This window comes from Mchenga conophoros, linkage group LG3, assembly GCF_057382185.1.
Source record: "Mchenga conophoros isolate Kocher_MC1m ecotype Shallow Benthic linkage group LG3, M_conophoros_male_GT1.1, whole genome shotgun sequence".
Lineage (NCBI taxonomy): Eukaryota > Metazoa > Chordata > Actinopteri > Cichliformes > Cichlidae > Mchenga > Mchenga conophoros.
The window spans coordinates 55796343-55811724 of record NC_140528.1 but is presented as its reverse complement, the minus strand read 5'-3'; the positions used below and the strand labels follow the sequence as shown (position 1 = coordinate 55811724).

The window sequence follows — 15382 nt, the reverse complement described above, 5'->3', positions numbered from 1 at the left end:
GTGTGTGTGTGTGTGTGTGTGTGTGTGTTCCTGTCTAGCTATCTTTGTGAAGATCGAAATCTTCATTCTACTATACTTGTGAGAACCAACAGTCACTTGTGAGGACACACTCACCGGTCCTCACAAGTTTGAAGGCCTTTTTGAGGCTCAAAATGTCATTTTAGTGTCAGGGTTACAATTAGGTTATGGTTAGGTTTAGGGTAAGGGGCTAGGGAAAGCATTATGTCAATGAAGGTCCTCACTAAGATAGCTGAACAGGCTTGTGTGTGTGTGTGTGTGTGTGTGTGTGTGTGTGTGTGTGTGTATGAGTCAGCTATAGTGCACTATGGTCTGTGCTACGTTTGTCTCGCGTCTGTGGGGAGTGAGGGAGACAGCTGAGAGCTGCAGATAGACCACTCGCTCTCTCAGTTCTGACTCGTGTCTCTTATTCTCATTTCGCCCTTTCTCTTTCACTGCCATGGATCTCTTTTTATTTTAAGGATACGTTTTCTATATTGTCACCCTCATATGGATCACAGTGTGCTTCTTGCTCGGATTTGACAGCTGTGTGTGTGTGAGCCATGCTACGCGTGTTCATTCTGTGTGCAGAGCGGTTGCAAACGCCAGACGATGACATCAGTGATGCCTACTGCAGCGTCACCTATGAAGGTATGGACGGCTTGTTCAGGGGGCCTGAAGGGAAAAAAAACAGCTGAGAAGTTATTTATTTGAAAGTGACCTCTGATTATCTTTCATGGGGTGGGGCAGAGAAAGAAGAGCTTACAGGAAAAAGAGACAGACCTAGAGGAAGAGGGAGAGAGAGGAGATGAGGATGTGAGCAACATGAAGAGTTAAAGCAGTCCAGAAAGTATGCCGACTGTGTTTCCAGTAAAGCACTTCTGTGTTTATAGATACCTGCAGTCTTTCAGCAGAGTTTATCTTATGAGGCGCTTCCTCGCTCGGCTTCAATTGCAGCTTCAGTTTACACTTCAATTTAAAGTAACATCCAGGTTCTTATATTTAGGTGACCTGATAAAAAAAAGAAATCTTGTTAAATGAACTGAGATTTCACACAGTCATGGTCTACATAAAACAAAGAAGTTATTCTTGTACATGACAAATGTCTGACTGTCTCTTTTGTGCTCCCATGAAATTGCCATTTGTGGTTATGAGTGATCTGTCGTGATAGCCGTTGGCCTGATAGTCTTGAAATTTAATCCACTCATTCACTTCCCCCCTTAGAATGAAGTATAATAGATCACTTCAACATTTCAACTGTCCAATAAATTGGTTTAATTTATTGAGCAAATTCTAGCTTACCTTCTAACAAGTTTAAAAACATTGGTAAACATTATACCTACTAAAGACTTGTATGCTAATGTTGTTACTGTTAGCTGTTATCTTTAAGTAGAGGAACTGAACCCTGAGCCTGAAACCTGAACAGAAATCTGAAACTTCAATTTTAAGTTAAAGTAGAGTGCATTTAATTCCACAGGCCTCAGGTTTACAACCAAATACCAGCAACATTTTGTCCTGTATCGTCTGTAAACGCTGTTTAGTTGTGATTAGCAGATGCTAAGTAGCATGCTAAGGTTTGGAATTGGTAACCATTACCATAATTATTATTCTGTCCTATTATTCTGAAACATTTGTATTATTTGAAAATTAATTAATGTAGATTCAAGATGTGTAGAGTTTTCCATGGATCTCTTTTGGATCACACTTTTCTATGTGCCTACAGGTCATTTCAAAGAGCTTGATGTTTAGCTGCAGAGCATTCAGATGTAACCTGACTTCAAATCTGTTAGTGCATTTCTGTACTTTGTGCCAAAATGGTGTGGAGTACAGAAGTTTCGATCTAATTTCAGGACACTGGAGGCACACTTAAAAATAATAAAACCAGTTCATGAAGGATTCATTTAAAGCCCCAAAAAGCAAACACAAAACTCAAATCCAGAAATAACCAAGGCACAACACACTTTGCCCAAGACTGAAGGGACAGCAGGGCTATTTATACACCGAGGGCTGTTAGGCACTAAAACGATTGTAATGACTGAAGTCCGTATTCACTCCTGTTAACAGGACTGCAACACATAAAACATAGAAATACCAAGGACCACAGCATTTTGTCATTCTGCTCGAGTGTTCAGCAAAAAAAGACTTTTGGACTTTTATGGACAAAAATATTTTATGTCTCAGCCGATGTAAAGCTTGGATAACTTGTTACTCTGAGCAAATTTAAAGTATCTGGAACGTTTGTCTATGTTCAAATTAACAGTAAACACACTGGTACTAATCTTGTATCCCAGCTGAGGGAAGTATTTTATTCATTTATTTATTCATCATTTGTTTGCTTTTAACATTTGGTTTGTTTTTTGAAAAGACTGTTTTGTCTTAAATGTGTCATGAACTCTTGACACTATGACTATGCACAAATGTTTCCCTGTGTGATATAGGCCACACACACACACGCACACACACACACACACACACACACACACACACACACACACACACACACACACACACACACACACACACACACACACACACAACTTCTGCAAGTCCTCTTTGCAATCTGTTTCAGGACAAACAAGTGTATTAGACTCGAAGTGTGTTATTGTGCATTCTTTTGTTTTAACGATTTCTGCTTGGTTTTTCTAAGCAAAGTAAACTTTTTCACTGGAAGCACAAAGATTAATGGGGACTGTTAACGTTTAACAAAAATTCTTAATATAGTAGTGCTGGTATAATTATTTCTGTTAGGGTTTGGCTAGTAACAGACCACTTTGATACTTAAGTTTTCATCCTTAAGTAATAGTCACTCAAAACTATAAAGTTAGTGTAACTTGCCTCTCTTAAGTTAAAGTGAGTTATTTTTTCTTTTGAAGCAGTGAGTTTCCAGTCATCCATCCATCATCTTCCAGTTATCCATAGAGGATCCCAAGGCATTCCTAGGCTTATGGGTTCTTTATTTACAATGGGATATTCCAGCTGAATGTCTGGAAATCACCCTGAACAGATGGATGAGGAACCTCAACAGTCTCCTTTTAACATGGAGGAGCACTGGTTTCATCATACAAAACTGCAGGCTTCTATGCACACTTAAAAATGGAATGATGACTTCCTGAAAGCAAAAAGATGAAATGCTTGGTTCTATGTCTTTGGCTTGAACAAATGAAAATATTCTAATATTCTAATATGGATCACAAAAAAAGAGTTAAATTTTCCAGCATGCAGATAGTTTATCCTGTCTTGAGGTCGGCAACATTTGCAGGTGAAATTCATGTCTAGTTAACCCTTGGAGACGAGAGATTTTGCAGTAAGTGGTCAATCAGAAATTCATATTTTCTATAGATGTGGATCTGATGTTGTGCTGTATAAAATGTTGCCTTACATAAAAGCTGCAATATAGTTTTATTGGAGAAAAACAAGTGATGCTCTTAGGAGCATGCAGTTCTTGCACAATCTTTAATGCATCACTGAAATCACTGTCTTTAAAATGTGACCATTTGGCAGATTTAAATGCCTGAATCATAGTAATGGTGAAACAACATAATCAGACTTTGTGTAATTATCAAAATTTGCAATACGATATAGTCTCCTGCATGCAAATGAAAAAGTGGTCATTACTGTGGTGGGTTAGGACAAAAACTCTGTGGCTGCTCAGTGAAAACATTGACGAACAGCTGAACACTCAGGTTGTTGTTGAGCTTCTCCTCCTCACTGATACAGTGGAACCCCGACTTACGAAATTAATTCATTCCCGAGGCTCTTTCGTAAGTTGAAAATTTTCGTAAGTCGAAGCACCCATCGCGTCTTTTGAGTGAACGATAGGCTATAGGCTAATTGCTAAGTGCAACAACAATACGTCGTTCAAGTGTAACAGCAAAGCGCAAGTATGAAAGCCAAGGGGGCTGTCACATGATTCGGAAGGCATTGTGAGCATTGTAGGCATTCTGGGCTCAGCCAATCAGAGCCAGCAGATTTTCGTTAGGTGGGCATTTTGCCGTAACACGGGAAGAAATATTGCCGTTAAGTGCCTTTGTAACTTGAATTTTCCGTTAAATGGGGTATTCGTAAGTCGGGGTTCCACTGTATCTGACACTTGTTCTGCTTTAACTCATCTGCTCCCCCTGATAGCTGAATGCTGTCTCTGCTGTGTCTGCTGCATCTGCTCCGAAAAACTGCTGCATCATTTCTTTGAATCAGTAAGGCCTCAAATGCTACTGAAGAAGAAAGGATAGTAACAGATACCCTGGTTTGGAAAGTGTAAGCTCATTAGATTATTTCGATCGTTTCTGTCCTAGCATCATCTGGTTTCTCTGCAGTGAGTCTAGGATTGTGTAAAGGCAGGAGACTGGACCTCAGAAATAAAAAAAATGCAGAGACTTTCATCTGGGAATGAATAAGGGGAATTTTATTGCACTAAATCAGATCCTACATTAACACAAAAATCAACTGACAAGCATACCACATTCACTGTGTTGTAAAGTCAGGATGGCTAACATGGTACGAGAGCTAATCGCACATCAGGCTGATAAAGAGCATTGTAGTTTAATGGCTCTATAGTGTAGCTGGTTTAGTTCAGCACTTAAACGTGAAACCACAACCTCTGAACCTAATGCAGCAGTGCGGGTTTGATTCCATCATGAGGTCCTTTGTCTTTGTTTTCAGCCAGTTACTTCCAGTTTTAGTTTGATTCTTTGTTGTCTCGTGTGCCTTTAGTTTCACTTCCCCTTGTCATCTTGAATAGTTTCAGCTGTCTCATAGTGGAAATGCATGAACGTGCCTGCATTCCTTTGTTGTGTCATACTGTGTTCCTCCCATGTTAGTTCAGTTAGTATTTTTTCCCTGCTGGTGTCGGCTGTATTTTTGATCTTCATTATGTTGTATTCTAGGTTATCATCTCCCTTTTCGTTCTCTTTAAGTAGTGATGTCAAAGGCAGGTCTGAAGCTATTTTGCTGGAATTTTACAAGGTTAATTTTATATACGCATAAAATAAACTGAAACTGTGTTTTTTTCAGTTAATCATATAATCAGATCTGCTGACTGCCTCAGAAGAACAAGATGTGTGAGCACAGGGCAGATGAGAGGATGCTGCAGGAAATGAGAGGAACAAACAGACAAGACACAGACTGACATGGCTTAGTTCATCAACACGGTTTACCTACATATGTGAACTTCCTTTAAATTTTATTTAAGATCAGAAAGTTTTCAATTACATTATACTTACGTGTTCATCTTCCTTACAGTTTGATAATGGTAACAAAGCAGAGTTCAGACAGTTTAATCTATTACTAAATTTACTTTAGATAGTGAGATAGAGTGCATACAATTTAAAAAAGCAGACACCAAGTATGAGAATTTGATGTTACTATGAGAGGACTATTTTGAGAATATGGGTTCAGATGACTGAAAAGCTGTTTAATGTAGATGTTTAAAGGTGATAATTAGTTACACACACAAAAAAGTTTTGGGTCTGTTTTCTTTGAACAGCTGGGTACATTTGTAGGTACCAAAGTTCATATTTACTCAAGTGCTGGTCTCAAAACTCTCAGTAACATTTTATCTTTGCAGGTTGTTGCAGTTTATTTTCTGGCATGGTTCTGGGTCGCAGTGTTTATGAATCTTTTTTGGTTATTGTTGTTGATCTCAAAGAATGGGTTACATTTACTAGTTTAGTTTTCTTGTGCTTTTGAGTTTTCTGATTGTACTATCATCTGTTGTGGTTCAGATGATTTTAGGTTGTTTAGTTTCATGTCCTGTCCTTAGTGTCTCCTGTGGAAGTCAGTCTTGTCTCCATGTTTATTTACATCTCTGTTTCTTTCTCTTTCGCTCTCTCTCTTCTTCGCCTCAGTCATGTCTCTGTGTTCTGTCTCGTTACCTGTTCTCATGTTCGTCTCTTGGGTGTTTCATTCTTTTTCTCTTGAGTCGGTCGTGTGTTTGCATGTTTGTTTAACCTCATCTTAGTGTCAAGTTTGCATGTCCTTGTCTGCGTCTCGGTGTTCGTGCTACTTCCTGTTTTATTTTGACAGTTTTTGTCTCTTGTGTGTTATGTTCAGTTTTGCTTCCTCTGTCTAATTACGACCAATTTGTTCCCGCTGTGTTCAAATGTGTTCCCTGATCTTCCTGATCACTCATCAGTGTATATATTGTCTCTATTTTCCTCTGTTTTTGTCAGTGAGTCTGTTCATCTACAGCTATGATCCTGGTGGCCCAGGGGTCCCAGTGTTTTCCCAGTTCAGTGTTTCTTGATTAGTTCGTCATTCAATCTGATTTTCTTATTTTTATGCTGTTTTGCCTGTCAGCCTGAATAAACGGCTTGCCTTCTGTTAACTCCAGTCTCCACGCATCTGCATTTGGGTCCTCTCGCTGCTCCACTCAATCTGCTGCTGCAGATCTTGACACTTTCTTGGATGCATGCTGATAAGTATAGTCTTATTTGTTTGTTTAAATTGAATTTTTCTACTTTCCTAAGGGTTCTGACAAAAAGGCCTAGAGACCGGTTGGCAACTGGCATCAACCACACATCCTTAGGGACAAACAAATTGAATGACCGGTTGGTGTGTGGTTGCTGACAGTTGCTAGGTGGTGATGTCTGCAAAAAGGTTAGCAGATTCACACCCATAATTTTCATTTAAAAACAAAAAAAGTACATTTGTCCTGTAATAGACAGCAATGTCAAGCAAACAATCACCAGTAATTTGGGGAATAGACATTTTTCCCTATGGTTGTCAGGGGACCATTGTGTGAACTCTAGGGTCATGTGACTGAAACAAAAGGTTTCATAGCAACCTTAAGCACACGCTTGCCAACTGGTCAGGACATACATATTTTTTTTAGCCTATTAAGAATTGGCTTAAAGGGGTTGCTGACTGGTCTCTAGGCCTTAAGTACAGATAATAAACACACTGGTGTAACTAGCTGCTCTTGAGTAGTTTGTACTTGAACTTATCAACTTTTAAGATTGCGTATAATCAGCTTCAAAGATCCAAAGTTATCTTAAAGGATCAAAGAGAAATTTACTTCACATGGGACACACTGAGTCGAGCCTGAAGGCAGACAGAGATGCCCCAAAGTAAAAGAAATCACAACTGTTACTATTACAATATAAAGAAGAACTGATGTAAGATGAAAACATTTTGGACATAAAGTATAACATTGATACAGCAGCACGGATACACTCCGGCAATTTTCAACATTTAATCAGAGGGTGAAATTTTGTAGGTATCCTGAAAAATCAGATGAAACTCAGCTTTCAGTTACTGAATAAGAAGCATACTGACAGCCTACTTCTGTTAGTACTTCTCATGCAGATGACTAGTTTATTTTCTCACCACTTTTCATAAAATACCATTTTAGAAATCAATTATAAATATATTATTGTAAAGCTTGTGTTAAAAACGTTTCATTAAAAAACAATCCCATGAACTAGTTGCACGACAGCTTGTAGGACCCTTTTATTAACAAGTGACTCATAGATTACCAATATTTCTTATTGTTTTTTTGCTCAACACCTCATATTTTTTTCAAAACATTTCAGTATAATGTTTACATTGTGAGGCATAACTTATTGGAAGGTGATTCAGGTTTTCCTGAACCACACTCACTTTATTCCAAATTTTAAAAATTTGGGGTATGTGTGTCCCCCACTTTACATCTGCAGGTGGTGCTATCTCCCTGTGCATCTAGCTGGCACTGGAATTTATGTGTCTTAGAGTTAAGGCTCACAACTCTTCAACTCTGCTGCAGATAGCCTACATTTTTCTGACAGAATGTTTAAATTAACCTTTTATAAATGTTCCACAACTTATCTCAGTGCAACTAAAACTTTTGGATTTTTCGACCTGATTTCGCTGCGAAGGGCACACATAGTCTAGTTGATCATTTCAACCAATTAAGATCGTGTCTTGTACAAGAAAATGCCAATTTTGAATTGATAAATCTAACTAAACAAAAGCCACTGAAACTCCTGGAATCATATACCAGTTAATTTTCTAGGATTTTGAAGGAAATCCAGAACATTGTTCCAAATTCCATAAGAACTGTTGGTTTTAGCAAAGGTGACGGTTTACTGAAAACATGAGAGAGATGGAAGCAAATAAAGGGATTAAGAGAGAGACTGAAGTGAAAGAGGTGTGCAGGAAAATATTTGGGCAAGACAAGGAAATAACCAGAAGACGAGAGGAAAAGAGCACAGGAAATGTTGAGATTTCCTTTGGTTGTTGGGTTCCTGACATATTTGCTCACTGCCCTCTTTCCCTCCGGGAGTGTTACAGTGAGAAGAAAGAGACATCTCCGACTGAGAAGAAGAGCTTTTATTTTGTAGTTACTGAAAGAGGGAGATGTTGTGAGGCAATGTGGAGAAGCTATCTGAGGATATTTTCCTTTCTGATTTTTCTGGATTTTCATTCATCTTTCTGACTATTTTTCTTTCATGTTTTTGGTCATCAGTTTTTGGCAAATAAGGAAATAAGTTACTGATTGATTTATCTCTTCTTTTTGGTCTTTAGCTTGTAACTTTTTCGCCGCTACTGCTTTGGTTGTTTTCATTACAAACTCCCTGTAGTCATGTAATCAGCGGTTCATTCGGCACTGGATCCACCTTGTATTAACCCTGTGACAGTGGGATTTGATTTTTTCATTTCTGAGCGAGTTTTTACAGCCTTTCAGCTTTCAGGATCGTGCTGCGTTCAACATGTTACGCTGTATTATTCAGCGAGCCAACAACTTGAAACACTCTGACCCTCAGGCCAGTGTCATTTTCAGAGGTAAGAGGATTATGGGACGTTCAGGGCATGCATAAAGTCAGGGAATAATAGGATCAACTTGGAAAGTTGGCTGTTAAAAATATCAAGTAACATGTTCAAAATAAAACTGTTTCAGTTCTCTTAGCTTGTTCTTTGGTTTTTGGAAATATCTGTTTCTTTGGCTGCTGAAAGCTCAAGCTGGGGTGGGTGGGTGTGTGTGTGTGTGTGTGTGTGTGTGTGTGTGTGTGTGTGTGTGTGTGTGTGTGTGTTGCTTTTTTAATTTCATTTGACTTGAAAATTAAGGTGTAATATACGTAATTTGTAAAATTATGTTACTGTAGAAATAACAGACCATTGAGTTGATTGTAGTATTGCTGATGTCCAAGTTGAGTTTCGAATGAAAGACACACAATTCTTGAGTCTGTGTGTCTGGATAAATGAACTAGACATTTCACTGCAGCTACTGTACACAGTTTTTATCCAAGAATATAACTGTGCACATATCTGTGAGAGATATCTAAGAAATGTGGGTTGCAAATGCTGGGAGTTGAGGTGAATGCTTTTGAATGGGAAATGTCTTAGCCATTTATGTTCTTCTTTTACATTTTTTTACATGCATACACAGACTGCTGGTAACATAATATAACTAAATTGAATTAACTGAGTGTCTTTATTGCATGTGAAATTTTGGATCACCCATTGTGCTAACAAGTTAGGTTTTTATTCTTAACTGATTCTAGAAAGCCAGGCTAACTAGCTATTTGGCTAATTAGCTTTGAAGCATACTGATATTATTCCCACTAAAAGTTGTTCATGTTATTTATATAATTATGGCACTTTCACTGTACTCACATGTTTACCTTAAATTAAAGGAAAAAAAAAGGAGGAGTTCAGCTAGCATAAGCTGTCTCTTTGTCATTCAAAGCCTGTCAGATATGACTTTTGCAGCTTATTTTATAATCTCAGACATTTTTTACTGTGACATTGTTTTTAAATTAGGCAATAACACAAATATACTGATGACGAAAGTCAAATATGGTGGCTAAACAGATGGCTAACAGTGGCACTCAACACTGAACTTACTGGTGTTTAAATTTAATTCTATTACTAATGGTTATTAATCTGTCATTGCTGGAATCTAAAAAAGTACTGCATGAATGAAATTATTGAACTGCACCACTAATGTAGGTGGTCCTATCACTGCAGAAAATCTATGAATGGTAAATGGACTGGTACTTATATAGTGCTTTTCTACTCAGTTTGAGCACTCAAATGTAACGTCTTGATGCATTCTTAATCATCCAGGTAAGTAAATCTCCAAAAGTTGATTAGGTTTATCTGGATGTAGCTCTTTCAGTGGGAGAAACGTTTTGTCACTCATCCAAGTAACTTTTTCAATCTCAGCTGACTGCAGGTTTCCCCAATCTTATAAACAGTAATGCATGAAACTAGCGCCACTGAATGAACAATGGGCTGGGAGGTTTCTAAATCATGATTATGCAAATTCTCATGACCATTGATCAACAACCACTGATCAAAGACAGCTGATCAATGGCCATTGATCAATGAATGGGACCTCCCAGCCCATTGTTCATTCAGTGGTGCTAGTTTCATGCATTACTGTTTATAAGATTGGGGAAACCTGCAGTCAGCTGAGATTGAAAAAGTTACTTGGATGAGTGACAAAACGTTTCTCCCACTGAAAGCGCTACGTCCAGATAAACAGAGTCCACTTTTGGACACTATAAGTTGCGTGAAATCACCTTTTATTATTTATTCAGGACTTAAAGCCAGAACTGCAGCCTCCAGTCTAGACTTTGGTGTCTTAAAATCAGAAAAATGCCTAGGACACAACAAAGTAAACCAACAAAGTTTTGGATTGTCATGTCATGATTCTGTTGGTTTTTGCCATGATTTCAATATTGGATAAATACAGAAGCTCAAAGATTCCCAGTTTATAGAGAGGGAGATGTTGCAACACCTAAAAAGATGGAGAAAACAAACAAAATAAATCTTCTTCTACTCTTGTACCAGCGCTAGATTTCTTTCTGGTTGGCGACACCTATTGTTCAGTAGAATACTGCAGCATGTGGGACACGCCCTCTTCTCCATTATTCATGGTGACAGGGCTGTGGTGATGTCACAATCAGCGACAATAAATGAGCTCTTAGCTACTTTGCCTCAGCGGCATTCCTGTTTTCCGATCTGATTTTCGTGTAGGCCTACTTTCCATGACTCAGTATCTGACTCCTTTATGAAGAGCGCTCTGCTTTCTACTTCCTGCCTTTGTCCTAACAGTTTTCTCGTGCCATCACACAAATACTTGTATCGTCGTCTTACCTCAATCTATTGCTAATTTTAAATTGAGTGCACAGATCAACAGCCCACTTTTAACAAAGACTAGTGTAAGTCTCTTTCACGGTTTAATAAGCGACGTGCCAGCAGATGTTTTTCCTATTTTGTTTACTCATGCATATCTCACTCTCCTCATACACTCTTAAATTAAGTGAATTTGGTGCAGTGACTCTGCATCTTTCCTTTTCCAGCAGAGCCAGACACCTTAAGCATCAAAAATGAATGATATAATCCATTTATATACTTAAAAAAGCATGGAAAATAAATGAGTTGGTGGCTTTTTTTCCCCAAAAAACTGTGTTCCAATAACTTGAAGAATTTAGAGTTCGAAAGAAAAATGACAGAAAAATTGAAAGAGAATTTCCTCCCCTCAAGAACACAGATACCATGTCCATTTTTAGAAATCAGAGATGTTAGTTGAGCAACTGTTATATGAACTGACTAATCTCAACGGATCCAGAGGGAGGGATATGCATTTTCTGCATTTAATGTATTCAAAACGGTTTGTGGAAATGTATCCCAGAGTTTCCAGAGCAATTCTGGCCTATAATAGTGACCAATACAATAGACATTTTCATGGAAACTCTTTCTGCACAAGGTTATGGTGAGTACTAATGCACAGACAGATGACTGTTTTTTGTTTTTTTTTTCCTACGCTGTGTTTGTGAGCAATGAGTCTATGGGTGCTGTGATTAAATCTGGCAGCGTGTGCTGGTGTTTGTGTCCTAAAGGCAGGATTTCCGGCCAAAGTGTTGTTATTGTCAGTGAGTGTTGTTCTCAATCAAAACAGAAATAAAAGCTGGCAGCACTGTACTATTTATAATGTGGATCCCCCATGTGGGTCAGACTCAGCTGCTGGTACTGTTCTCAATTACTCCACACAGACACTCCTTAACCAAACAGGAGGCAACAATACTAAACCCTTAACACTTCAAGTCTACAAACTGTGACATAGTCTCTATTTCCAAAGTCACTTCTTGAAAATAATTAAAACATAGTAACATTTACACATAAATTGTATATTGTTCAGTTTCATATTACTGCTTTAAATTGTCAGTATCAGTCATCAAAGTATCATTGGCTAAAATACAGAACCATGAGTTACTCCTAAGGAATGAATGAGAGACACTGTAAAAGTGCTCAAGCAGAGTGCAAACGCACACAATATGAACCTAGAAAACACATCAAATACGTAAACTGAGATATTTCATTATTTCTAATCTCTCCAAATATTATTGGTCCAAATATATCAGGCTCTGAAAACTACATGGGTGATTGGTTGTTCATGTGACCATAACTCCTTAAACTTTGAGCTGACTTTAAAAATTCATGTCCACACACACAGTGAAGGTCTAAATCTAGGTTTCCTATACGTGTCTGAAAACCCAGAGGGCTGCACTATTCTATTCTCAGTTCATAATAGAAATGTGCCAAGCTGAACCGGGAAGTTAATACTGTGCCACTTCCTCTCTGCAGGTTCCAGACTGTGGCACCAGCACTTGGGAGATTTCTAGAGTTGACACGCACAACACATACACATTCACTCATGAATCAAATGTAACCTCTCAACCTTTCTGTGGAAGGGTGGAGATGTTTTTTTGTTTTGTTTTTTAATATCCCACAAGAACGGAGGCACTCTTACGTAGGTAATTTGTGTGTGTGTGTGTGTGCACTTGCTTGGGTGTGTATAGTTGAATTAATGGTTTTATTGCTCTCTGTTTGTGTTTGTGTTCTCAAACTTGGTGATCGCTGTAGGGAAAACAGGAAGGCAAACAACTTTTGTGTGTGTGTGTGTGTGTGTGTGTGTGTGTGTGTGTGCATACTGGGAATACATGTATTAAAAATATTAATTGTACTCCAGTTGAAGCCAAAGATATGTGACCAATGACCTTTGGTTTCCAAAAGGGTCTGGAAATTTTTAGACAACCAGACTTGCATGTTTAGAGCGCTAAAAAAAAAGTGTCCACGCAGAAAGAAATTCGCAGAAACGTGGCGACTAGAGACCAGAGAAATTCAACGACATCAGTGACTTCAATCTAATATGCTATCAGGACAATGTGAAGTGGGAAGGTTCCAAATACAGACCGTATGTATAGACGACTGACATAAGTACTGTGACATCACCCACTGGCTTCTGAAGTTCTGTTTTGAAGCCTCGAGATGACTGCTTCCACCCGAACCATGTTGGAAAAGCTAAGATGAGACAAAGAAGTGTCGATCTGACTGTAAAAGCCAACACTCATTGGCTAATGACTCGTGATTGACAAGTCATAAGCGAGCATGTGGTTTTATAACACAGATAATACTATTTTATAACATTGTATGACCAAGCCTGATAAAACAGTACCTCATTTTTTTATTTAATATAACCCCTAATAAATGACTGAACCCTTCAACTCAGCAGTTTGTCTATGAGATTCAATTCAATATTATTTATTTCATGAAAAATCACAACAACAAAATCACAACAAAAATCAATGCAAAGGCCCTACAATTTTAGAGAGAAACCCCAACTATCAAACCGCCTATGAGCAAGCACTTGGTGACAGTGGAAAAGAAAAACTCCCTTTTAATAAGAAGAAATTTCGGCATAACCTGGCTCAGGGAGGGGCCACCATCTGCTCAAACCATTTGGGGGTGAGGGGAAAAGATGTGATGTTATTTTCCCATGAACTGCTATAGGACAACAAGTCTTTGTTCAACTACAGTTATCACCATAGTGTGACAGGTTTTTAGGCACAACTGCATTGACTTAATTTTTTTGACCTGGAAGTTATGTCCACGTTTGATACTCCCTGTGGTTCTAAGAAAAACTTGTGTCAACTTTGAGTTGGATGATATGGCAGGGTGATGAATCCAGAAGGTTACCAAGGCAAGCTGAGCCTAGAATGTTGTTGGTGACCAAACCTAAGCAACAAAATGATGTGCAATGAACAAATAGCTTCCTGTGTGGACACCCTTTTACTTTCATTTTTAGTGTCTCCTATCCTCTTATTACATTTTTCTGATTCTCTTTTTTGCACATTTTATGCACCAGTTGTTTAAGTTATTCATTCAGCGTTTTTTATTTACTCATGGTTAAAAATCTGTAATTATTCATATTTGACTTTTGTAACCCCTGACCTTTCTTGTTTTATTTGCACTTGCCTTTAAAATACATCATAATGTAAAAAACATGTCTGTAAAAGCTCCTCAAGAATAACTTAAGTAATTTTTAAAATAATCTAATCTAATGGGATTATCAGATAAACAACTGCAGTCAATACATGCAAAACTACCGTCATTTGTATCAGCTTCAGCTGTCCTTGGTGACATTTACCAGGAATTAGCACGTCATGGAAATGAAAAGGTAACTTCAAAGATGAAGACAATGGCCATTGACTCTGTTTCCTTTTATCTGGAAGCACCAGTTTAGTCTCTGTCTCAATCAATTCCTGTTTTACCAAAAATAATTGGAAACTGTGATAACTGCCCCCCTGTGTGATAACTCACATTATCACATATTTGTACACATATTGTTTCATAAGTGGCCTTCAGTATTTGAGTACCTATTCTGGCAGGGTATTAACCTGTCTCACCTCTCACTTCTGGTTAAAGCTGCCCGACGGCGGGCAGGAAATCAGAGCACCGAACTTCATGTTACAGGAAGCCATGGAAAGATAACACACATATACAAATAAACCTATTGTGTGTCAGTAGTTATTTTAGAGCAGAATATTTATACCACTGTTTATGTGCGAACTTGTTTCTATAGTGCACCTTTTGGAGGAATTACAATAAAATGTATGTCAGTAATCATCACACAAAATGAGACGACTAGAATTGATATACTTATATTATTTAATCTTTACAACAACTTAAAATACAGATAATAAAAATTACATAGTAAGTTCAATCTCTGCAATAGTCTTAATTTTGTTTACCAAAAATAGTATATATTTCAACTTTAAACTCTGACTTTAGCAGTTTTTTTTATGGAGAAGGGTAATTTATTCCAAAGTTTTAAGGTGCAATGTGTAAAGTTTTTTTTGTTCTTGTGTTTTAACATTCAGAATAACTTCATATCTTTGATTAGCATAACCATGAACGAGGGTAACAAAAGTTTCATGTGATGGAGCAGTTCTTCTTATCATTATACAGGTACATGAGTGGTAAAGATAAACAATCCACCCTTACTGGAACATTTAACGATTTTATTCTACACATTTCATTAAAATGTTTATCAGTGTGGATGGTGTAGGATAGATAGGGGTGACTGCATAGACTTTTCTGAAGGCCTTTACTGAGTTATTAT

At 37.9% G+C, this 15382-nt stretch overlaps 1 protein-coding gene across 5 annotated transcripts in view; it reads left to right on the top strand.

Annotated features, from left to right (window-relative positions):
* Nucleotides 1–369: 369 nt before the first annotated feature.
* The window catches only part of dysf (dysferlin, limb girdle muscular dystrophy 2B (autosomal recessive)), a 103158-nt gene continuing 88145 nt past the window's right edge, over nucleotides 370–15382 (top strand). For 3 of the 5 annotated variants that reach the window (XM_085263571.1, XM_085263572.1, XM_085263570.1), the window contains exon 1: nucleotides 370–648. In XM_085263571.1, coding sequence (XP_085119697.1) covers nucleotides 561–648 — 88 coding nt within the window. In that variant the 5' untranslated portion in view covers nucleotides 370–560. Of the gene's footprint in view, nucleotides 649–8302; nucleotides 8755–15382 lie in introns of those variants that run through there. The other 2 variants (XM_085263574.1, XM_085263573.1) reach the window with 2 other exon arrangements.